The 24,397-nt window shown below is 43.3% G+C and overlaps 2 protein-coding genes and 2 pseudogenes across 5 annotated transcripts in view; 2 read left to right on the top strand and 2 right to left on the bottom strand.

The window, feature by feature from the left end:
• Nucleotides 1–27: 27 nt before the first annotated feature.
• On the bottom strand, nt 28–14,273 carry LOC311129250 (dynein axonemal intermediate chain 7-like; annotated as a pseudogene). Its single transcript has 17 exons — nt 14,246–14,273; nt 14,070–14,122; nt 6,960–7,047; nt 6,628–6,716; nt 6,394–6,498; nt 6,053–6,190; nt 5,661–5,795; nt 5,450–5,553; nt 4,968–5,260; nt 4,814–4,878; nt 4,598–4,689; nt 2,529–2,692; nt 1,983–2,124; nt 1,516–1,730; nt 1,110–1,268; nt 676–783; nt 28–289 (listed from the first exon to the last, which is right to left on the bottom strand). The product of its transcript is annotated as a dynein axonemal intermediate chain 7-like (transcript).
• LOC311129443 (electron transfer flavoprotein regulatory factor 1-like) overlaps nt 14,099–24,397 on the top strand; it is a 65,239-nt gene continuing 54,940 nt past the window's right edge. Inside the window, exon 1 of one of the 2 annotated variants that reach the window (XM_084161728.1) lies at nt 14,099–14,180. The gene's annotated coding sequence lies outside the window, so the exon portion shown is untranslated. Of the gene's footprint in view, nt 14,181–16,484; nt 16,561–24,397 lie in introns of those variants that run through there. The other variant, XM_084161727.1, reaches the window with a different exon arrangement.
• LOC311129444 (electron transfer flavoprotein regulatory factor 1-like) lies at nt 16,493–17,273 on the top strand. The gene is made up of 2 exons (XM_084161730.1): nt 16,493–16,560; nt 16,731–17,273. The coding sequence occupies exons 1-2, from the start codon at nt 16,516–16,518 to the stop codon at nt 16,935–16,937; spliced, it is 252 nt and encodes an 83-aa protein (XP_084017856.1). The 5' UTR covers nt 16,493–16,515; the 3' UTR covers nt 16,938–17,273.
• LOC311129249 (sodium-coupled monocarboxylate transporter 1-like) lies at nt 17,371–23,468 on the bottom strand (annotated as a pseudogene). The gene is made up of 15 exons: nt 23,118–23,468; nt 22,488–22,557; nt 22,322–22,414; nt 22,111–22,178; nt 21,781–21,935; nt 21,488–21,628; nt 19,969–20,098; nt 19,390–19,478; nt 18,960–19,067; nt 18,733–18,800; nt 18,550–18,636; nt 18,213–18,427; nt 17,944–18,047; nt 17,765–17,853; nt 17,371–17,671 (listed from the first exon to the last, which is right to left on the bottom strand). The product of its transcript is annotated as a sodium-coupled monocarboxylate transporter 1-like (transcript).

Raw genomic sequence — 24,397 nt, 5'->3', positions numbered from 1 at the left:
AGCTTGGGGGTCTAGTATCTACTGTAGTCAGGAGTATGTGAGAGGCCGTGTGGCACACAGCAGTCTATGCACGGCATCGACAAACAGGTGGTGAGTGTCGTTCCTGTCCTGTGGGGGACATGCTGTCTCGTAGCATGTGCAGGAAGGTGGAGTGGAACTCACTGCCGGGGTCCAGTTCTGGAGAGAACGCCTCACTGTGTTCCTTGATCCTCAGCCTCTGGTTCCTCTGGGCCCCCAGCAGGTACACACACCATGAGTCCTCTCGGACCGGGTCTAGGTGCTCACACACCTGGGAGATGTTAATCCTACTGTACAAATACTACGACACATACACACCACAACCACTCTGGCACTGGGATGGCTGCTAGGCGAAGGAGGCGGTGACAATAGTAGGGTCAATAGCCTATCCATCTGCACTGACAAAGTACTATGCAGGTGCAAGGAAATGTGGGTCAGTACTAGAGGTGAATCTCAATCAAGTCCAGTCAACCAGCTCAGTGTTTCCCCTATATGCACTGCAGCTCTTGTTCCTGATTTCTGAAGCTACTTCTGTTACTTTCTGGGGCGGTCCTCTATACAAGCACACTTCCTCATTCTACGTGTGTATGCGTGACAGACGAGAGCGAGGATGTGAGTGTGTTTAAACAGTATGCATCTCTAGGTGTGTGTGTGTACCTGTAGCGCCAGATGTTCCTGGCCACACTGTGTGTTCCACTGGCTCCAGGAGAAGGCAGAGGAGAGCAGGGCCATCTGTTCATACACAGCGTGTTCTATCAGAGGGTCCTGGAGAAAAGGTTCATATTATGAGACAAGCTTTTCAACACAATTTAAGCCTAACCAGATTTTCAGTTCCAATGAGTTGGTGATTTGTTGCACTTTTTTTGGGGGGGGGGTGTCCTACAGGGGAGGAGAAGGATACTGCATCAGATGTTTCTCACCCCAACCTATCAATCCTAATCTACTGTAGGTTTCCCATGAGTTGCTAACAGGTTTTTGTTACAAAAAGCTATACAGGTTCAACAGTGTTACAAGCAACATGAATTGTGTGCCCACATTGCTTTGTGTAACATTCATCATCTAATCCACAGTATACGGGTTGATGGCATCACCTTTGTGTTTACGCTGACATATTTGTCTGAGTATTGGTTGACGAAGATGTTGACCCCGGCACTGACCATGGCTTTCTGCAGGCCAGAGGGACTCATCCACTGGCCCAGGATGTGGTTCAGTCCTCTCTCCTGGTCTGACTGGATCATACACTTGCTGCCCTGTCGGAGAGAGGAGCAAGGAGTCAGGATGCATTATGTCATGGATCTGGGCAATGCCTCGATACTATAATAGCCTCGTTTCCTTCATTACCACTGAAAACCTTGGATAGAGTTCCACAATACTGTTTCTCCAGAAATGAATCACTGAGGAATGTTCACAAATAGAAGAAGCCATTTTAGACAGATGAGATGCACCCAACAGTATGTCTATGGAGTAGATGGAGCATGACAGATTGTGAGTTCTTGCCTTGATGTTGATGCTGACTTCAGTAAGGGCTGCGGTTATGGTGAGCAGGGGAGAGTCCTGTCCCAGTGGTCTGAGCTCCCAGCTCTGGAACGGCATGTTGGCATACGAGTCCTGTAGCAGCGTGAAGGCGTAGAACGTGTCCATCTTGAAGGAGATCTTCCGCTCAGCCTCGTCAAACGACGTCTCACTGATGCAGTCTGTCTTCCAGTGCTGACCTATTGATTGATTGACAGATCATTTTAGATGTGTTGAATAGACATCACGGCTCTCAATTATGTAGAATAGGGAATCATGTCAACTCTACACATTTCTATCTCAAAGTTCTGTACATTTTGTGTAAAGTACCCCCCACAAGGTCGGAACTACATTCAGAATCTGGGAAATGTTAAATACATGTATGTAACAGTATCATATCAGTCCCAGTCAATGTAGAGCCTGTCCAGTTCTACTCCAGGTGTCTCTCTCACCTTCAGGGTCCCAGCAGGCCATCTGGGGGTCCTCCAGCAACAGGACAGAGTCAGGCAGGGGGACAGGTCAGGACCCCACCGTCCCCTGGATCTGGGACTGGTCTGTGTGGTAGGGGAACGGCTGCAGCCCTGTGTCCAACAGTTGGGGGTTGGGGCGAGAGACACTAATGTTAACTTAAAGAAATAAAGGCAGAAGTGTTTCTGTTACTTTCCTCAAGGCTATCTAGTCTCCTTGATTAATGCATCATATCTAACAACTGCAAAGAGGAGTTGTACTTTATCGAGGAGTTTACACATTCAGTGACAGTCCATTAGATTTTAGATTGAGATTTTAGTAATTTAGCAGACGCTCTTATCCAGAGTGACTTACAGTTAGTGAGTGCATACATTTTTCATACTGGCCCCCGGTGGGAATCGAACCCACAACCCTGGCGTTGCAAGCGCCATGCTCTACCAACTGAGCTACACAGGACCATTACACTGAGTGGTAGGAAGGGAAACTGCTGTCAGAAATGATACGTGCTGTACTTGGTGGTTCTGGTTCACCTCTCTCATCTCCCATCCGTTGAGTTGTTGGGACTGTGGCGGCAGACAGAACACATCACAGTAGAAGACTCCTCCCAGGGGCGTGTACTGCTACAGGTCCACCACCTGATCCGCATAGCTGTCAATCACTGGGTCCATTGGAGTGGGGGCGGAGTCTCCCTCACCTGGACAGGACATACAGTGGGGAGAACAAGTATTTGATACACTGCCAATTTTGCAGGTTTTCCTACTTACAAAGCATGTACAGGTCTGTAATTCTTATCATAGGTACATTTCAACTGTGAGAGACGGAATCTAAAACAAAAATCCAGAAAATCACATTGTATGATTTTTAAAGTAATTAATTTGCATTTTATTGCATGACATAAGTATTTGATCACCTACCAACCAGTAAGAATTCCGGCTCTCACAGACCTGTTAGTTTTTCTTTAAGAAGCCCTCCTGTTCTCCACTCATGACCTGTATTAACTGCACCTGTTTGAACCCATTACCTGTATAAAAGACACCTGTCCACACACTCAATCAAACAGACTCCAACCTCTCCACAATGGCCAAGACCAGAGAGCTGTGTAAGGACATCAGGGATAAAATTGTAGACCTGCACAAGGCTGGGATGGGCTACAGGACAATAGGCAAGCAGCTTGGTGAGAAGGCAACAACTGTTGGCACAATTATTAGAAAATGGAAGAAGTTCAAAATGACGGTCAATCACCCTCGGTCTGGGGCTCCATGCAAGATCTCACCTCGTGGGGAATCAATGATCATGAGGAAGGTGAGGGATCAGCCCAAAACTACACGGCAGGACCTGGTCAATGACCTGAAGAGAGCTGGGACCACAGTCTCAAAGAAAACCATTAGTAACACACTACGCCGTCATGGATTAAAATCCTGCAGCGCACGCAAGGTCCCCCTGCTCAAGACAGCGCATGTCCAGGCCCGTCTGAAGTTTGCCAATGACCATCTGGATGATCCAGAGGAGGAATGGGAGAAGGTCATGTGGTCTGATGAGACAAAAATAGAGCTTTTTGGTCTAAACTCCACTCGCCGTGTTTGGAGAAAGAAGAAGGATGAGTAGAACCCCAAGAACACCATCCCAACCGTGAAGCATGGAGGTGGAAACATCATTCTTTGGGGATGCTTTTCTGCAAAGGGGACAGAACGACTGCAACGTATTGAGGGGAGGATGGATGGGGCCATGTATCGCGAGATCTTGGCCAACAACCTCCTTCCCTCAGTAAGAGCATTGAAGATGGGTCGTGGCTGGGTCTTCCAGTATGACAACGACCCGAAACACACAGCCAGGGCAACTAAGGAGTGGCTCTGTAAGAAGCATCTCAAGGTCCTGGAGTGGCCTAGCCAGTCTCCAGACCTGAACCCAATAGAACATCTTTGGAGGGAGCTGAAAGTCCGTATTGCCCAGCGACAGCCCCGAAACCTGAAGGATCTGGAGAAGGTCTGTATGGAGGAGTGGGCGAAAATCCCTGCTGCAGTATGTGCAAACCTGGTCAAGACCTACAGGAAACGTATGATCTCTGTAATTGCAAACAAAGGTTTCTGTACCAAATATTAAGTTCTGCTTTTGTGATGTATCAAATACTTATGTCATGCAATAAAAAAAATGCAAATTAATTACTTAAAAATCATACAATGTGATTTTCTGTATTTTTGTTTTAGATTCCGTCTCTCACAATTGAAGTGTACCTATGATAAAAATTACAGACCTCTACATGCTTTGTAAGTAGGAAAACCTGCAAAATCAGCAGTGTATCAAATACTTGTTCTCCCCACTGTACGTACAGGTGGACATGGGAATCACAATATGGAATGAAAGGGACTGGTTAATTCTCAAGCAGTTTTTATAGTAACATGACTAGGGTTGCAAAATTCTGGTAACTTTGCCAAAATTCCATTTTTTCCAGAAATCTTGTTTGGAGGACTCACGGATTTCCTACTTATTCCCTCCTGATTGCAACGCTAAACATGACACACTAAAAAGAATCCAAACAGAACAGTGAAATATATCATGTTATTTGACTACTTTGTCCTCTGAGGCAGTTGTAGTCTCTCACCTGAGTCATCTCCCTCTAGCATGGTATCTATCTGACTCCCTTTCTCCTCCAGCTTCTGTTTCACATCCTCCAGCTGCTTCTGACCACTCCTCCTTCATAATAATAATAATAATATGCCATTTAGCAGACGCTTTTATCCAAAGCGACTTAGTCACACGTGCATACATTTTTACGTATGGGTGGTCCCGGGGATCGAACCCACTACCCTGGCGTTACAAGCGCCATGCTCTACCAATTGAGCTACAGAGGACCACACTCATAGACATCACACTCACCGCACTCTGACACACATGCACATGCACACAGATGTTAGCCTATGTCACTTTTAAACAACTTTTCATTAATCCTATGATTGTTGTATCCAGCTTACCTTCCTGCCTTCGGACCCCCTGACAGACTGCACCTCTTCCTCTGCACCTCCCTGCTGTGTGCTCCATCTCCCGTCACCATCTCCCTCCGTTCCCTCGCGGGGGTCGCTCCCTCCAGAAGGGGCTCCTCCCTGGCCCAGAGACATCCTGCTATGGGGTCTGGCCTTTCAGGTTGGCCAGGTGAGACAAATGGTCGTAGTGGGTGTGGAGGATTCTCACAGCGATGTCACTGACGGCCAGCTGTTTGGGCAGCTCAAAGCCCAGCCCCACCTCCTCGAAGTGGAACCCTTTAAACCTGGAGAGCCACAGAAAGAGAAACACTGTCACAAATTGAAAATACTAAATTGTTCTGTTTTCGCTTTACCCAACGCATCCATAAGAATGGGTTTGAGTATAAACAGACTGTTAGCAAGGAGACTAGATAGAAAGTCTCTATTTGTGTGAAGTGAATAGAATGAAAATCAGACCGACGTCTGTGACGTGCCTTGGGTTCTTGTTGAGGTTGGCCCACAGACACAGTGTGAAGTTGTCATCCTGGACCACTGTCTGCATGTTCCCCGTCTCAATGTCTGAGTGAGCATTCGCTCACTGTGGCCAGTGAAAAACAAACAGACATCAGCAAAACATGCTCATCTTACATTACAAAACTTGCAGACATGTTTTCTGCATGTCTTATACATCATCAGTACCCCTACCTTGAGTATCTCGTCAGTGGTGTGGTCATGTTTAGACTGGATGAGAGTCTGGATGGAGAGCAGGGTCTCCTGGTACCTCAGGGCATCAGCTGGTTCAGGCTGGTCCCTCAGCATACCCTCCAGCTCCTCTAGCAGCTGCAGGCGGAGATAAAGGGCAGCCATGTTTATGTTCATCATTCATTTGGTAGAATCCTTATAGATCAATACATGTCTCAAATAGAAGTGCTCTTGACTGGGTCACGTTAAGTGGGGTCAAACAGGAACAAGTGTTTTCAAATGCAAAACTGAAATGAGCGTTCTTATCAGACACATTCAGAACTGGTAGAATCACCTTTGTTTACTCCTGTTTCATGTCTCCTTAATGTGACCCTGGTGTTTAATAGTAAACCTACCTGTAGAGCCAGGGCACACTCCTTCAGAACCGGTTTGATCTGGACCTCTGGGTCCTCCCTCCACAGGTTGATGAAGGTGTTGATCTCCTGCTGGACTGAGGGGTCTGGACTCCCATCACAACGCATGTACCTGTCCCACTGGGGAGAAACATAAGAGCAGATTTTAACAATGTCAAATAGGGCTCATCTGGTTTATATGTCTACGTCTACCAAGGCATGCCATTATGGTAGTCTCTTGGACATGGTGTTTAAAAAACATAACATGAAGGCTAGGACTATCAGGGCAAATATCTTCAGTAACTACACAAAAGTCAGGCCAGAGCTTTAGAACAATCACACACCTTGGCTTTTTCTCTGGACTCAGTCTCCCACTTGGTGACTGCAGTCTGTTTCTCTTCCAGTAGATGACGCAGTTCGTTCAGCTTGTCCTCTCTGCGATCTTTGTCCTGTCACAGAAAGCAAGCAATGATCACTATTTTTCATTAGGACATTATGGACAGGTTTAACTTCAAGAGCCCTCTCCGTACACAAACACAGCGATAACCATGAATGATAAAGGTCAGTGATGGTAACACCTTTAGCTCCAGTCTCTGATGCTCCTCCTGCTCCTTCCTCTCTCTCTCCAGCCTCCCCTGCTCCTCTTTCTCAGCCAGGAGTCAAGCCTCTACACAGCAGAGGTGGAAAGGAGTCATGGGTCAAACATACAGTACATGCTATTGAAGTAGCCCCATGAATGTATCTGATGTCTTACTGATGTATCACTGTGCATACTATTGAAGCATCTCATAATACAAATGGCAGTTCAATAGCACAGATCAAACGGTACAAATGCACACACAGACATACAACCATTAGCATACAACAAAGGTTTTGTCATGGATTGAATGATAACGAGAAATGACAGTACCCTCTTCCTTTTGTCTTCTCTCATCCTTCTCTTTCTGAAGTTGCTCTTTTTCAGCCTTACTGAGCTTGCCTCCTTTCTTTTGGGCAGACTTGAACCAAATCAACAATTCAACTTAATGAACAAATGTAATCAATTGTGATCATAGACACATTTGCAAACTAATGAATTATTGCAAGTTGTGTGCATTACAAAAGTTGAGTGTGAAGGTAAAGAACATAGCTATCTAAAGAACTTAGACTCAGAGATTCTGGGGAGAAATTGAGAACATGCTATTATATTCAATTTAGCTAGCTAGCTAGCTATATCTACTAGGTCTAGCATGTTATATCTCTCATGAATCGATATTATGCTATTCATAACAGTAGTTAACAGAGTCACCTTTGCATCCTTGGGTGGCTAACAAGGAGAGAACATACAGAATATAAAGTTAGGGGATATAGTATTTAGCTGTAGCAAGATAATGCGTCCAAGTTACCATGGAAACGGTAACGCACGCACAGTAGTTCAATATTTTGGTTTGCGAAATGTACAACGCTTTATGGCGTTGTTTATGAACTCGTGTTAGATTTTGATTGTATGACTTCATTTGCCCTTTTTTTTATAAAAAAAAAATGGGTCATACAATCAAATTAAGTGATAAAATCAAAACAAATAAGAAAAAAAGGCTAATTAAGTAATACAATCAAAATTTTGACACACAGGTCCATGTATGCACGTGTTCGAGAGGATCAAAACCATAATGTACTTTATCTTATTGTGCTTTCACGACATCTGGGAACTCGGAAAAATACGAGGTCGAATCATGACGTCAGTGATCTTCAGGCCGTGTAGCTATGGGCCCCGTGTAGCTCAGTTGGTAGAGCATGGCGCTTGCAACGCCAGGGTTGCAACGCCAGGGTTGTGGGTTCAATTCCCACGGGGGGACAGTATGAAAAAAAAAAAAATGCACTCACTAACTGTAAGTCGCTTTGGATAAGAGCGTCTGCTAAATGACTAAAATGTAAAATGCAAAGTCTGCGCTCTAGAAAGAGGCCTGAGTTTCCATCCATCTGCTAGCCCTGGCCCGCTAGCACACGCTATCCGTGGCCTCTTACTCACAAGTGCTTCACCACCGGACCTTATGATAACTCAGCTATACAGCTGATATCTGCTGGACTGTTCCTTTTTACGGTACTACATCCTGTTTATGTTTAGCCTCAGCCCAAACATGGTTAGTTTATTGTTGTTTCGGTTATTTCTAATTGTACTATATCACTGTAGACCCCCCAGCCTAGCTAAACCTGCCTTAGATAGCTCCTTTGTCCCTCCCCCCATACACTCAGAGACCGACTCAATTGATGCCTCTAGAGATACTATCTCTTTCATTGTTACCCAACGCTTAGGTTTACCTCCACTTTACTCATATCCTTCCATATCCTTGTCTGTACATAATGCCCTGAATCTTTTCTATAACACCCGGAAATCTGCCCCCTTTATTCTATGTACCCAACGCACTAGAAGACCAGTTCTTAAAGCCTTTAGCCGTATCCTTATTCTAGTCCTCCTCTGTTCCTCTGGTGATGTAGAGGCTAACCCAGGCCCTGCAGCCCTCAGTATCACTCCTACTCCCCAGGCGCTATCATTTGATGACTTCTGTAATCGCAAAAGTCTTGGTTTCTTGCACATAAATATCAGAAGTCTACTTCCTAAGTTTGAGTTATTCACTGCGTTAGCACACTCTGCCAACCCTGATGTTCTAGCAGTGTCTGAATCCTGGCTCAGGAAGGCCACCAAAAATTCTGAAATTTCCATCCCCAACTATAACATTTTCCGTCTAGATAGAACTGCCAAAGGGGGTGGAGTTGCAATCTACTGTAGAGATAGCCTGCAGAGCTCCATCATACTATCCAGGTCTGTGCCCAAACAGTTTGAGCTTCTACTTCTAAAAATCCACCTTTCCAGAAATAAGTCTCTCACTGTTGCCGCTTGCTACAGACCCCCCTCAGCCCCCAGCTGTGCCCTGGACACCATATGTGAATTGATTGCCCCCCATTTATCCTCAGAGTTTGTACTGCTTGGTGACCTAAATTGGGATATGCTTAATACCCCAGCCATCCTACAATCCAAGCTAGATGCCCTCAACCTCACGCAAATTATCAACGAACCTACCAGGTACAACCCTAAATCCGTAAACATGGGTACCCTCATAGATATCATCCTGACTAACATACCCTCTAAATACACCTCAGCTGTCTTCAACCAGGATCTCAGCGATCACTGCCTTATTGCCTGCGTCCGTAACGGGTCCGCGGTCAAACGACCACCCCTCATCACTGTCAAACGCTCCCTAAAACACTTTAGCGAGGAGGCCTTCCTAATTGACCTGGCCCAGGTATCCTGGATGGATATAGATCTCATTCCGTCAGTAGAGGATGCCTGGTTGTTCCTTAAAAGTAATTTCCTCTCAATCTTAAATAAACATGCCCCATTCAAAAAATACAGAACTAAGAACCGATATAGCCCCTGGTTCTCCTCAGACTTGACTGCCCTTGACCAGCACAAAAACATCCTGTGGCGTACAGCATTAGCATCAAATAGCCCCCGCGATATGCAACTTTTCAGGGAAGTTAGGAACCAATATACACAAGCAGTCAGGAAAGCAAAGGCTAACTTTTTCAAACAGAAATTTGCATCCTGTAGCACTAACTCCAAAAAGTTTTGGGACACTGTAAAGTCCATGGAGAATAAGAGCACTTCCTCCCAGCTGCCCACTGCACTGAGGCTAGGAAACACTATCACCACCGATAAATCTACAATAATCGAGAATTTCAACAAGCATTTTGCTACAGCTGGCCATGCTTTCCATCTGGCTACCACTAACCCGGCCACCAACTCTGCACCCTCTGCTGCAACTTGCCCATGCCCCCCCTGCTTCTCCTTCACACAAATTCAGACAGCTGATGTTTTGAAAGCGCTGCAAAATCTGGACCCCTACAAATCAGCTGGGCTAGACAATCTGGACCCTTTCTTTCTAAAACTAGCCGCCGAAATTGTCGCAACCCCTATTACTAGTCTGTTCAAGCTCTCTTTCATAACGTCTGAGATCCCCAGAGATTGGAAAGCTGCCGCGGTCATCCCCCTCTTCAAAGGGGGTGACACTCTAGATCCAAACTGCTACAGACCTATATCCATCCTGCCCTGCCTTTCGAAAGTATTCGAAAGCCAAGTTAACAAACAGATCATCGACCATTTCGAATACCACCGTACCTTCTCCGCTATGCAATCCGGTTTCCGAGCTGGTCACGGGTGCACTTCAGCCACGCTCAAGGTCCTAAACGATATTATAACCGCGATTGATAATAGACAGTACTGTGCAGCCGTCTTCATCGACCTGGCCAAGGCTTTCGACTCTGTCAACCACCGCATTCTTATTGGCAGACTAAATAGCCTTGGTTTCTCAAATGACTGCCTCGCCTGGTTCACCAACTACTTCTCAGATAGAGTTCAGTGTGTCAAATCGGAGGGCCTGTTGTCTGGACCTATGGCAGTCTCTATGGGGGTGCCACAGGGTTCAATTCTTGGGCCGACACTTTTCTCTGTGTATATCAATGATGTCGCTCTTGCTGCTGGTGACTCTCAGATCCACCTCTACGCAGACGACACCATTTTGTATACATCTGGCCCTTCATTGGACACTGTGTTAACAAACCTCCAAACGAGCTTCAATGCCATACAACAATCCTTCAGTAGCCTTCAACTGCTCTTAAACACTAGTAAAACTAAATGCATGCTTTTCAATCGAACGCTGCTAGCACCCGCCCACCCGACTAGAATCACCACTCTCGACGGGTCTGACCTAGAGTATGTGGACAACTACAAATATCTAGGTGTCTGGTTAGACTGTAAACTCAACTTCCAGACTCACATAAAGAATCTCCAATCCAAAGTTAAATCTAGAATCGGCTTCCTATTTCGCAACAAAGCCTCCTTCACTCATGCTGCCAAACATGCCCTCGTAAAACTGACTATCCTACCGATCCTTGACTTCGGCGATGTAATTTACAAAATAGCCTCCAACACTCTACTCAGCAAATTGGATGTAGTCTATCACAGTGCCATCCGTTTTGTCTCCAAAGCCCCATACACTACCCACCACTGTGACCTGTACGCTCTTGTTGGCTGGTCCTCACTACATGTTCGTCGTCAAACCCACTGGCTCCAGGCCATCTATAAATCACTGCTAGGCAAATCCCCGCCTTATCTTAGCTCATTGGTCACCATAGCAGCACCCACCCGTAGTCTGCGCTCCAGCAGGTATATCTCACTGGTCATTCCCAAAGCCAACACCTCCTTTGGCCGCCATTCCTTCCAGTTCTCTGCTGCCAATGACTGGAACGAATTGCAAAAATCTCTGAAGCTGGAGACTCTTATCTCCCTCAATAACTTTAAGCATCAGTTGTCAGAGCACCTTACCGATCACTGCACCTGTACACAGCCCATCTGAAATTAGCCCACCCAACTACCTCATCCCTATATTGTTATTTATTTTGCTCTTTTGCACCCCAGTATCTCTATTTGCACATAATCTCTTGCACATCTAGCATTCCAGTGTTAATACTATTGTAATTATTCTGCACTATAGCCTATTTATTGCCTTACCTCCATAACTTGCTACATTTGCACACACTGTATATATATTTTCTGTTGTATTTCTGACTTTATGTTTTTTTTTACCCCATATGTAACTCTGTGTTGTTTTTATTGCACTACTTTGCTTTATCTTGGCCAGGTCGCAGTTGTAAATGAGAACCTGTTCTCAACTGGCTTACCTGGTTAAATAAAGGTGAAATAAAAAATAAAAAAAATTCCGAGTGGGATCACCGTTCAAAACTATTTATCCAAGTTGGAGCTCGTTTTTTTCGAGTTCTCAGTTGTCTTAAATGCACTGAAGTCGGAAGTCGGATTTTTCCAAGTTCCCAGTTGTTTTGAATAGGGCAATACATCGGGTGCATGTTGTCTCACGTCAGATCAGATGGCGTCACGGAGGAGTGACGCTCCTCGTGCTATCTAACGTAAGATATTGGCCGTGTTCGAGAAGATCAAAACCGTATCATGGGTAAACTGTGACTGACTGACTCACACTGATCTACAAATAATAAAGAGTCGTTATTTAGGATACAAGGTGATTTGTAGATCAGTCAGTCTCAACTGGCTGCAATGTCGAACGCGCCCATTATTTTACCCATTGATCAAAGTATGCGTTTTTGATTAGATACCTATGTATCATGGGTAAATTGTGACTGACTGACTGGGTGCATTCGACATTGCAGCCGGCTTTAAAGGCGAGTCGAGACTGACTGATCTACAAATCACCTTGCATCATAAATAACTACTCAATATTATTTGTAGATCAGTCGGTCAGTCAAAATGTACCCATGATACAACACCGTTTTATGCTCTCGAACAGGGCCACTGTCTGACTCTACAAAAATAATGGGCGCATTCGAGCCGATCACTTATGTCAAGTCGGTGACCAAATTGTGTTGCATTATGGGGATAAAAATTGTCCGACTTGCGCCTACATGTCGACTGTGATCATGAAGTTTTGACTGCAGTCGACTGCAAGTTTCTGCAGTTGCTCTTCACCAACTTCATCCTGCAGCCATCGCCTGCATTGTACTGTATATTGTCAATTAATCATTAGTTGTTGTTTTTTTACTCATGCAAAAGTAACCAAAGACATAATCGAAACAGGAACCAACTTTGCCGTGATTCATGTATACAGTGGACAAATTAATGTGATGTTTGAGGCCCTCACATTAATTTAATTTTAATTGATTGTACAATGTACGCACATATGATTTCAGTTTGTTAGTGTGTGATATGGGGGTTGAAGACATGTTTATTTCGACATTATGAAGAAAAACGTATAAACAATGGCAACACTGCCATATTAATCTGAGCCTTGCTGTTGGAAAACCACATTAGTGTCTGACTTTCGTCTGTCGCAGATGCACCTCCCCCGACTTCACTCCTCGACTTTCCTCTACAGTCTGTTGCTTTAGCCTTACCACTCAAACGCGCCCAATGAGTAGTTATTTATGATGCACGGTTTTTGTAGATCAGTCATGCTGCGTTCATGTGCTAGTTGGAACTAGGAAACTCGGAAATGTCCTACTTGCTAACTGGTTGTACTAATACACGTGCCGCATTCAACGAATCAGCAAGTCGGAAAAATCCGACTTTCTTAGTTCCGACTAGCATGTGAACGGGCATCAGTCGGCAGTCGCCTGCACTGTCGGTTGCCTGCAACGTCGAACAAGCCCAATGTCTAATAGTCAGATCGTGTCACTCATATGCGAAGCTCGTCCCTCCACCAGGTGTAATCGGGTCACTGCTAGAACATTTACATCATTTAGCAGATGCTCTTATCAAGAGCGACTTACAAATTGGTGCATTCAACATATGATAGCCAGTGGGACAACCACCTTCTTTTTTTTCTTTTTTATGGGGTGGGGGTGGGGGAAGAAGGGATCCAACTTTTGTCAAATTAACGTAAACATTTCATTTTTTAAACCTTAACCCAACTATCATAACCTGCTGCTTAAATTATCCTAACCTGCTATGAAAAGTCAAAATGTGATGTTAATTTGACAAAAGCTGGATCCCTTCTAGCCGTGACCCTGGAATCGACGCGATGTTTGACGTAATGCTCCCATGTAGCCAGTTTTCAGCATGGTAGACAGCTTTCAACTCTGCACTGCGAGGATTTATCGATAAGGGAGCCTAGCTATAATGTAATGAAAGCTAAATTATATCGTGTGAATAAATCGATTAATCACAAAGCTAATGAATGTTTTTATAACCGAGGGTGTTTAGCCAATTACTATTATTAGCTAGCTAATCATTCGGTTTCCCAGAGTTTTGCTACCTAGCCGCAGACTTTGTACTGTTACCTAACCTACCAGCTAAGTGAACCAAGGTAAAATAAGCTAAAATGCACTATGCATGACACATAGCTAGCTAAAGATTGTAAGGCTCACAGGATATTTGATGTGACAACAATCAGACATAAACATATTTATTTCTGAGCTGTTGTTTTACATAATCGGCTGCTGAATAGTAATTAACCTGTTGTATCTTCTGACCTTTTCTTCCATCCCAGTAGTGAAAGCTGATACAGTCTCAGGCAGTGACATGGCCAACCCTCTGAGGAGAGAGGTTAGACAGCTGTACAATAATGTAAGTTCAACACTGATTGACTGCTGTCAATGCACCCACGCTTTGTTGTTGTTACCCACACTTACTTTCAATATGATATTTGCTTCCACTCATGCAATCTTTTGCTGTCTGTCCAAAACAATCCCCAAAGCACTGGGATTATCACTGGTAACCTGCCTCCTTCCACTGACAGCTACTGTATCTAGGACGGGAATACCCCCAAGGAGCAGACTACTTCAGGAAGCGTCTGAACAGTGCCTTTATGAAGAACAAAACAAATGTCTAGCCTATCTATGGGTAACAGGGTTGACATGATATGCTCGATGCACTCTCATTCTGATTGAATGAAATGAGAAGTCCTAGAGTACCCTCCTCCTTTTGTCTTCTCATCTTTCTGAAGTCGCTCCTTCTCAGCCTTAATGAGCTTGCCTCCTTTCTTTTTGGCAGACTTGAACCAAATCAACAATTCAACTTAATGAACATAAATGTGACCATAGACACATTTGCAAGCTACTGTATGCTTGCAATTTGTGGGCATTGCAAAAGTGAATGAAGGTAAAGAACATATCTAAAGACTCAGATGCTGGGGAGAAATTGAAACTTATATTATATTCAATTTAGCTAGCTAGGCCTATATCTACTAGGTCTAATATCTCTCATGAATCTAATATAGAGAGAGATATTATGCTATTCATAACAAAAGTAACAAAGTTACCTTTGCATCCTTGGATGGCTTACAAGGAAATAACATAGAGAATAGAAACTTAGGAGATATAGTATTTAGTTGTAGTAAGATAAGGCTGAAAGAAGCAAAGGAGAAGCACAACTGAGACTTGCAGCATGCTTGCAGTAAAATGAAGCTGATTTGCAGTCACTTGTTCACCTTGAGTCCTATCTAGCTAGCTAAATGGTAATCTAACTTACTCTGGCTAGTAACAACTGGCTACTAATGCAACTAGCTACTTGGCTTGTAAACATGTTAAACTAACCACAATATTCATTTTCTAACTCTGGTTAGCTTGCTAAATAGGTAATGAAATAACATTTGTTGGAAAACTGGTAATCTTCTCTTGGTGGGCATATCTGTCAACTCTTTTCACGTCCAAGTAACGATGGAAATGCCACCGGAAGCACGCGCAGTAGGTCAATGTTTTGGTTTGCGACATGTAAAACGATTTACGGCGTTGTTTATGAACTCCTATTTGAACTTGTGTGGACGAAGGGCGAAGTAACCAGCTATCGACACTACTTAACTGCAAGGATTTATCGATAAGGGACCTTATAATGTAATGGAATCTTAATTATATCGTGTGAATTAATCACAATTAATGTTTTTATAACCGAGGGTGTTTAGCTAATTACAGTGGTGTAAAGTACTTAAGTAAAAATACTTTTAAGTACTACTTAAGTAGTGTTTTGGGGTATCTGTACATTACTTTACTATTTATATTTTTGACAACTTTTACTTTTACTCCACTACATTCCCAAAGAAAATAATGTACTTTTTACTCCATACATTTTCCCTGACACCAAAAAGTACTCGTTACATTTAGAATGCCCAAGCAGGACAGAATTATGGCACCTATCAATATAACGCTTTGTCATTCCTACTGCCTCAGATCTGGCGGACTCACAAAACACACTGTCACAAAACACAAATACTGTGTCTGTAAATGATGTCTGAGTGTTGGAATGTGCCCCTGTCTGTTCGTAATTAAAAATAATACGAAAATTGTGTGCCATCTGGTTTGCTTAATATATGGAATTTGATGTATAGCTTTTACTTTGTACTTTAACTAAAGTATGACAATTGAGTACTTTTTCTACCACTGTACCTAAGTACATTTAAAACCAGATACTTTTAGACTTTTACTCAAGTAGTATTTTACTGGGTAACTTTTACTTGAGTCATTTTCTGTTAAGGTATCTTTACTTTTTCTCAAGTATGACAATTGAGTACTTTTTCCACCACTGGCTAATTAGCTAGCTGCGATTCAACCAATAATTGTCTGTTGACGTTGTGCTGGGAGACAATGTCAAAAGACAATTATTGGTTGAATTGCAGATGCCAATTAACTAGCCAGCTAGCTAATCAATCGCCAATCGCAAGCTTGCCCTTTTGTACTGTTACCTAACCTACATGCTAAGTGAACCAAGATAAAGCTAAAATGTATGCATGACACAGCTAAGATTGTGAGGCTCACAGGATATATGATGTGTGACAACAATCAGACATATGCACATTTCTGAGCTGTTTTACATAATCATCAGCTGCTGTATACTAAATCCCCTGTTGTATCTTCTGACCTTTTCTTCCATCCCAGTAGTGAAGGCTGATACGCTCTCAGGCAGTGACATGGCCAACCCTCTGAGGAGTGAGGTTAGACAGCTGTACAAGAATGTAAGTTCAACACTGACTACTGCCAGTGCACCCACCCACCCGTTGTTGTTACCCGCACTTACTTTCAGTATCTGAGATTTGCTTCCACTCATGCAATATTTAGCTGTCTTTCCAAAACAATCCCCAAAGCCTGGAATAATCATTGGTAACCTGTCTCCTTCCATTGACAGCTACTGTTTTTGGGACGGGAATACCCCAAAGGAGCAGACTACTTCAGGGAACGTCTGAAGAGTGCCTTTATGAAGAACAAAGATGTCACAGACCCTAAGGAGATCAAGACGCTAGTCGACCGTGGGGAGTTTGTGATAAAGGAACTGGAGGCCCTGTACTATCTAAGGAAGTACAGAGCCATGAAGAAGCGTTACTATGAAGAATAATTGTCCGCCATGCTGAATATAGGCAGACCAATAGACTGATAGCCTAGATATTTGGCAGCTGAATCTTCAGTATGCAAGTTTTAGTTTAGCCGTCCATGAAGAAGAGTGTTATTAGCAACACAAACGTCCTTAGACACAAATGTTAGCTATATATTACAGACAAAAGTGTTATGAGCTACACTTGCCACTCTTACACACCTCGAGTTGTGGAATCAAGTCCACCAAATGCCTACAGTTCTCTCATGTGTACATAATTGTAAATAATACATGATAGAATGTATTGATAACTTGTACAATGTAATTTAATTATATAAGTATAAATATGAGACACAGCTATTTCAAATGAATGTTTATTTTAAGTGTACAACACTGATAGCCCTATCTTAACATAAATGAGAAACATTTCACATAAAAGTCAAGCAAAGATATTTCATTATTAACAATCCTAACTTTTCAAGTTGGTGATGTATGCTACATTCATAGAAATATGAGAATATAGATGAGCTATTGATACCATCTGTCAGGACATTCATGAGTCGTGAAAAACAGCAGCACTGGGGAGGGAGAAATATGAGAAGAAAGAGAAACTGTTAAGTCATGGTTTTATCAGCATGTTATGGAAGACTGCTCTTTGTGAAATCCAACTCGTGGACGTTGCCGAAGCCGGGGTTATTGTTTCCAAATTTCCTCTCTCTGTTCTTTGTGAGGTCCAGCTTTCCTGCTCGTCTCATGGCCTAGGTATGGATGAGAGCTAAATTAATACAGGAAAGTGGTTGGAAGAGAGAACGTCTTGGAGGTTATTTATTGAAAACACACATATCACTTACCCTTTCTTTAAAGTGCTTGTAAAAGCAAAATAACATTGTATCTTCTTTCATCAAAGTCACCCTTGGTTCCAACTTCAGCTTCATACCCCCTGGAAAGAGACACATTTTAGTGTAAAATAAATATGTTAATTAGACATGAAATATGGCAAGAAGAAACACTACCATTTGGGAAAGAGTACCTGAAAGTAGACTGACCACACGTCCAACAGCCAGTGTTGTAAGTGTCCCAATAGGACTGAAGTAGAGATAGGACAGGGAGTACCAGGTATCAGCCAGGAAGGGTCTGTAGATGAGACACATAGTGGCATCCAACAGCTATAACGTTGCATATATTGTTTACAGCTGAAGCAGTTCGCTATTTTAACATGACAAGGCTCCTAACATACTTGTTCCCTACAGCAAAAGTGTGACCTGTCCTTAACCAAAGATACTGAAGCCCACAACTTACCTCTCTGCTGTATTTTGCTGTAGTACCGTAGTGTATAGGCTTGGTTCTGTTGGGGATGCGGTCCAGTTGAACGCGTCGGCTGCGGTTGTGAAGTTACAACCATGTGTGGTCAGACCTAGAGGCCTGCTCTGCTCTAGTAGAGGAGGGTAAAACTGGGCCCCTATCCCCACCCACAGAGACATAACCAGCCCAGAGAGCAGACCAGCCAAGCCCCCCTGCAGCACAGAACACACAGATAGAACACATCAACACTTCAACATCAACTTTCAGAGATTAGCTAATAGTTAGCTTGGTTGTATGCTTATAATCCTGCTTTTGTTAAAGAGACTGTACTGACTCTGGCATTAGCGTATGGACAGAGGATCCCCAGTGAGAAGAGACCCAGTAAAGGCCCTCCGATGATCCCAAAGATACTGATAGCTGCCTACAGGGGGCGACAGAGACATATTTTAGAGTTGCGTACCTCAAGACTGAACACATTTTATGTGGAAGTACATACTCCTTTTGTTGTATCGTATACCTGCAGCAGACCTCCCATTAGTGAGGCTATGCCAGCCATTCCAATACAGAGAGCCCCATACAGAAAGCCTAGAATGAATCATAGGGGTAGCAGATAAAATCATGATAAATCATGGTTTATTCATTTCTAATATCAGCAAGAATATATCAATAGGAAGATGAATATATCATTAAACTCTCTGAGCTCTGTGGTAAATGCAAAGACACCTATTGATATTAGACACTCACTGAGGCCTTTAGAGCTCCAGGACAGGTGTTTCTCTGACGTGTGTGTACGGTTTGATCAGATCTTCAATAGTCACGGCAGCCAGAGCATTGACACTGGACGATACCGTACTGTGGACAAGAGAGAGCAAATATAGTGCCATTATTTACCTAGAAATATAACATGATGTAAAATAACATTACAAACATGAACAAAATCTGTATACAGTGTGTGTGAGTGCTATGGAAATAGTAATCTTTGTGTCCCACCTTAGGCTGAGAGAGTAAATATTAAGTCATAGTAGTGATATTATGAACTTTGAGATATTGCATACAGTACAAATAGTAACAAAAGGGTACTTAATCTAGTAGACATATAACAATGTAACATACTAACATTATAAACAGTAGCAATGATCAAATTTAAGATAAAGTATTAGATGGGAATAGTAACCTTAGCGTCCCACTGAAGGCTGCAGCCACAAACAATCCTGGTACTCCAGGGTAGTCTCTCAGGATGTCCAGCACCATATATGGCATCAGCTGTATAGAGAAAGAGGGCTGGTCAGTGTCTGTCTGAGTGGTACCACTGGGTTTGGGTTATTTGGGATATTTTTCCTGGGAACAATCTGGACGTGTGGCCGACATGGGGAAAAAACAGGTTAAGGTGGTTACACTTAGTGGCTGTGAATGTTATCAGTTTAAACAAATATTTTAGAAAATATATCTGTAAAGTGGCAGTCTGGCAGAATAGTAATATTAACAGTGCCTGGTATTTATGCAGGTTAGCGTTTTTCGTCATGAATCTTGTTCTGGAGGCAGCTCTACAGAGTGGCCACTAGCTGGCACAGCCAAAAAATCTGTCATAAAATCTTAACCCTAACATTAACCACACTGCTAACCCTAATACCTAACCCTAACCTGGCCCATCTAGCAGAAATCGCTCAGTTCTGCCTCCAGGACAAGACTCATCCCAATAAACGTCAACCTGCGGTTTTTATTAAAGTGTTATTTCCTGGTTTGTGTCCTCAACCTGATCTGGAGCAGACACCATGCCTGCTGTCCAGGGGTCACAGTGCTTGTAGACGGAGTACAGACACAGCCCCGCAAACACAGAACACAGCATGATGACCCACAGTCCTAATAGGTTTATGTAGAGAGACCTGGAAGAGAATACACAGAGAGAGAGAGAGAGAGAGAGAGAGAGAGAGAGAGGAGTGACAGAAAGAGGGGATAGAGAGAAAGAGAGAGAGAGAATGTGTTTTATCAGAAGGACGAGTAGGCTACACTTCGCCATCGTTTATCAATGCAAGTTCGACGGCCAACTAGCTGAAAAAGTTTGAGAGGGTTTATCTAATGTTCCTTTGTTAGATTTTAGCTCATCTTGTTCTGGCTAGCATCTTGTTGTTGTTGATGTGCATAACTGAGAGAGAGAGAGCCTACCTTCTCATGGTTGTTTGATCAATAGCACTATAAAGTTCCCAAATGTAAGAGGACTCCCGTGGTGTTTACATATTTGCAGAAATCCATTCAGGTGTATTTTGTGGCTTTTGGCGAATGCGTTCTAGTTAACAATCTAAAGTTGCGCTGTTACAACTGCCTGCAAACACCAGTGATGTAAAGTACTTAGGCAAAAATACTTTAAAGTACTACTTAAGTAGTTTTTTGGGGGGTATCTGTACTTGAATATTTATATTTTTTGACTACTTTACTTCTACTTCAATACATTTTCCCTGACACGCAAAAGTACTCATTACATTTTGAATGCTTAGCAGGACAGGAAATGGTCCAATTCACATCCCAGGTCGTCCCTATTGGCTCTGATCTGGAGGACTCACTAAACACAAAGTATTTGTTTGTAAATTATGTGTGTTGGAGTGTGCCCCTGGCTATCGCTAAATTTAAAAATCAAGAAAATCGTACCGTCTGGTTAACTTTTGATACTTAAGTATATTTAAAACCAAATACTTTTTTACTTTTACTCAAGTAGGTTTTTACTCGGTTACTTTCACTTTTACTTGAGCCATTTTCTATTAAGGTATTTTTACTTTTACTCAAGTATGACAATTGGGTACTTTTTCCACCACTGGTACACACACAGTCTAGTTCAAAGTGAATGATGGCGGGCCCTTGTGGCAAATGGCTTGTTTGTATAAAGGCCTACTGTAGCTCTGATTGGATATTGCGCACCGGTCTGTGTAGACTCCGGTCTTGGACGAGACAGATGTTTTTATTAGATTTTATTTACTGCAGTGTCTATTAATTGTCCAAACGCTCTGCTGCTTTCCCACTCTATATTTCTATAGAATTTTCACAAATGCCTTAGTATACGTAATTCCCAAACATTCTAAGAATTTATGAAAACGTTAAAATTGCTCGCTTGTCAGATTATTTTCCCGAAAGTGTCATGTTCTTCCTGGGGGTGTATTTGAACAGATTTTAATAAGATTTCATGTTACTAAAATGCTGTCAGTTCCACTTTAAACACTGGGGCTGAACAAGAAATAGATCTTCATGCTCTACTCTATCCTTCCATGAAGATGATGCCTCACATTTTGGCGTGAGTCATGGATTTGCAGGAGATGTATCTCTGCACCTGGGCTTGGTTGATCCCGTAGATACTGGTCCAGACAAACGTGCCTCCAAACGTGATTGTCCAGAAGGTGTGCCTCCTCAGTGGACTAGCATCAAAGCTACAAAGGAGAGATAGAGAGAGAGAGAGACATTCAGTACGCCCTTTTGCAATGTCTTATGCTGTATTTTGCACCAAAATACTGCACAAAGTCCAGGTGCAGACTCTTCTCCTGCTCTTTTACATCTATAATCTACATGACAATCTATTCACTCCCAGAAGTTGAGTCGTCCTCCGAACTCTGCGTGGTTGAGGATGTTGGAGACTCCTCCCTGCAGGACCACGGCTCTGATGATGACAGATAGGAAGCCTGCCACCATGATGGCCACCTGGAACACGTCCGTCCACACCACCGCCTTCAGACAGCCCTGTCAGAATACACACCCAGCCGTGTTAAATATATGGGTCAAAGGTCACCACACAGTGCTACACAAATCATGTCTCAATCTAACCTCCATCTGTATTTCCCTTACATCAGGGGATAAATGTTAATAAAATAAATGTTTATAGCATTATTTATTGACATCACTGTCTGTCCAGTACCATAGTGCAGTAAAAGGTGCAGACCACTCCTGTTGAAATGACAGCACCCCAGAGATCCATCCCAGTCACTGGAGAGAGACGGAAAAAGAGAGATGCAGAAAGGAAAAGCTAGAGAGATTGACATAATTTAGCAGAGGAGTGGTTTCAAGTGCACTCAATGCCGATGGGGCATGAAATTAAAATATTTTATGACTTATAGAGACTACTGCACCTTGGTTTAATGCCAGAGCTGGAGCATAAATGACTATACCCGTGTAGAATATATGTGAGACAGAGAGACATAAGATGTGGCTCTTATAATCACCTGTAGTACAAGGGTTGTTCTCATGTTCATGTAATTCATAATATGGAGGGGGGAGAGTGTTGTGATAAGGTACTCACAGTCTGAACAATGAACATCACTGTCCCTAACAGACGTGTGGCTCTGTTGAACCGTATCTCCAGATACTGCAGAATGATGACAATGAAGAGAAAAAAATAAGAAAGAATGAAATATGACACATTTCCCATGGAAAGGACAATTACATTAGTTCATGTGTGAAGCCCAAAAGACAAAGCAAGAGTATATTCAGCCAGAGGATAAGATGACACGACTGTGCCAGGATTGTTTCAGTCAGCTGATGAAGATAAAATACTGACTCATATTTGAGCTGTTTGAATCATAATCATAATCTAATCATCAGCATCTCAACAAGACTAAGGAATGGACATGTGCAGAGATATTAAGTAATGGAACCGTGACTACTATGACTTTTACCTGAAACAGCAATCTGTTTGTTTTATAGAAAGATTACAAAATTTGGTCAGTATTTTATTTCCTGAATAGATTGCGTTGGTCAATTGGTCACTTTGAACAAAACTTTATGACCCCCAAGATATTTATTTCAGGGATTTAGAATTGCTTAGAATTTGCATTGCAATTACTCTGGCTAATCTCTACCAAACATGTTATACTATTTCTGTTGAATAGAACATAACTCAACTCAACAGAGTGGATTGATTCTCACCTCATATGTACTTGTGATGCCCAGCCTGTAGAAGACAGGGAGGAAGACCTCTGAGCTGACCACCACCACCAGCACATAGGAGAGGCTGAAGAGGCCGTAGCTTGCCCCGTATTGGTACACTTCGGCTGGGGTGGCCAGCACTGTGATAGCCGACATGAAGCTGGCAGTCAGGGACAAAGCCACAGGTACGGCTGTCATACTCTGGCCCCCCATCAGAAACTCTCTGGAGCTGCTCTGGCCCCTTCCGACGATGGCATAGTACACCCCGATGGCTGCAGACACCAGCAGCATCAGAGCAAAGACAGCATAGTCCCCAGCCACAAAGGATCCAACCACTGGAGAGGCTGCCATTGTAGCCTTCTGATTGTGAGGTATAGGCTACTCTACTCACTGGAAGAATGTCCTATTCCTGAACTTGTAGTCCCTTGTGGTTTCTGTTATTGGAATGCAATGAACTGCAGAGAATTAGTATTTCTCTATGACATCTATGGTAGCTTACAGTAGGCTGCTGTGCTTTCAGATAGAATGATGTCCTTGTCCATATGTCCTTGTCACAGACAGGATATGAGCTGAAACAGGATAGCAGTGAGCTCTGAAGTCTTCACTGTGCCTGTGTGTTTCTCAAAGACATTACTGGCAGGTAGCAGTGAGTGACTGTGTTGTTCTTGGGTACTGACTCACAAAAGTAAGAATAAACAGATTGGATATCATCATCAGTGGAGGAAAAATAAGAATGCCCCACATTGCCCTCCTCAGAACGGAGGCTTTCTAGTTTTCCTGAGACCTGCCAGTCTGTCCACATCCAGGGTTCTGTCGCTGCCCAGCCTCACTACAGTCAAAGCTCATGTGGCCCGGAGAAAAGCACTTGACGCACAGCTGGTGCATCTGACAGTGAGCTTTGGTCCAGTGATTAGTGCTTCCACAGACAGCGCACTCATGCTGACGTTTGTGGAACTGTTTACGGGGCCCTCTACATTTAACATGTTTAAGTCATTTAGCAGACGCTCTTATCCAGAGCAACTTACAGTTAGTGCATACGTAACTTTTTTTTTTTCATACCCCCCGTGGGAATCGAACCCACAACCCTGGCGTTGCAAACACCATGCTCTACGAACTGAGCCGGCCATTCCCTCCACTACCCTAGGCGACGCTGGTCCAATTGTGCGCCGCCCCATGGGTCTCCCGGTCGCGGCCGGCTACGACAGAGCCTGGATTCGAACCAGGATCTCTAGTGGCACAGCTAGCACGGCGATGCAGTGCCTTAGACCACTGCGCCACTC

This window comes from Coregonus lavaretus (genome assembly GCF_964263955.1).
Source record: "Coregonus lavaretus genome assembly, chromosome: 5".
Lineage (NCBI taxonomy): Eukaryota > Metazoa > Chordata > Actinopteri > Salmoniformes > Salmonidae > Coregonus > Coregonus lavaretus.
This window is presented reverse-complemented; position numbering and strand designations above follow the sequence as displayed.

Excerpts from the sequence above, each read along its gene's own strand:
- LOC311129444 (XM_084161730.1), top strand. The coding sequence starts at position 16,516 with ATGGCCAACCCTCTGAGGAGTGAGGTTAGACAGCTGTACAAGAAT. Across the intron at positions 16,561-16,730 it reads TTAGACAGCTGTACAAGAAT|CTACTGTTTTTGGGACGGGA; the intron begins GTAAGTTCAACA and ends TTCCATTGACAG.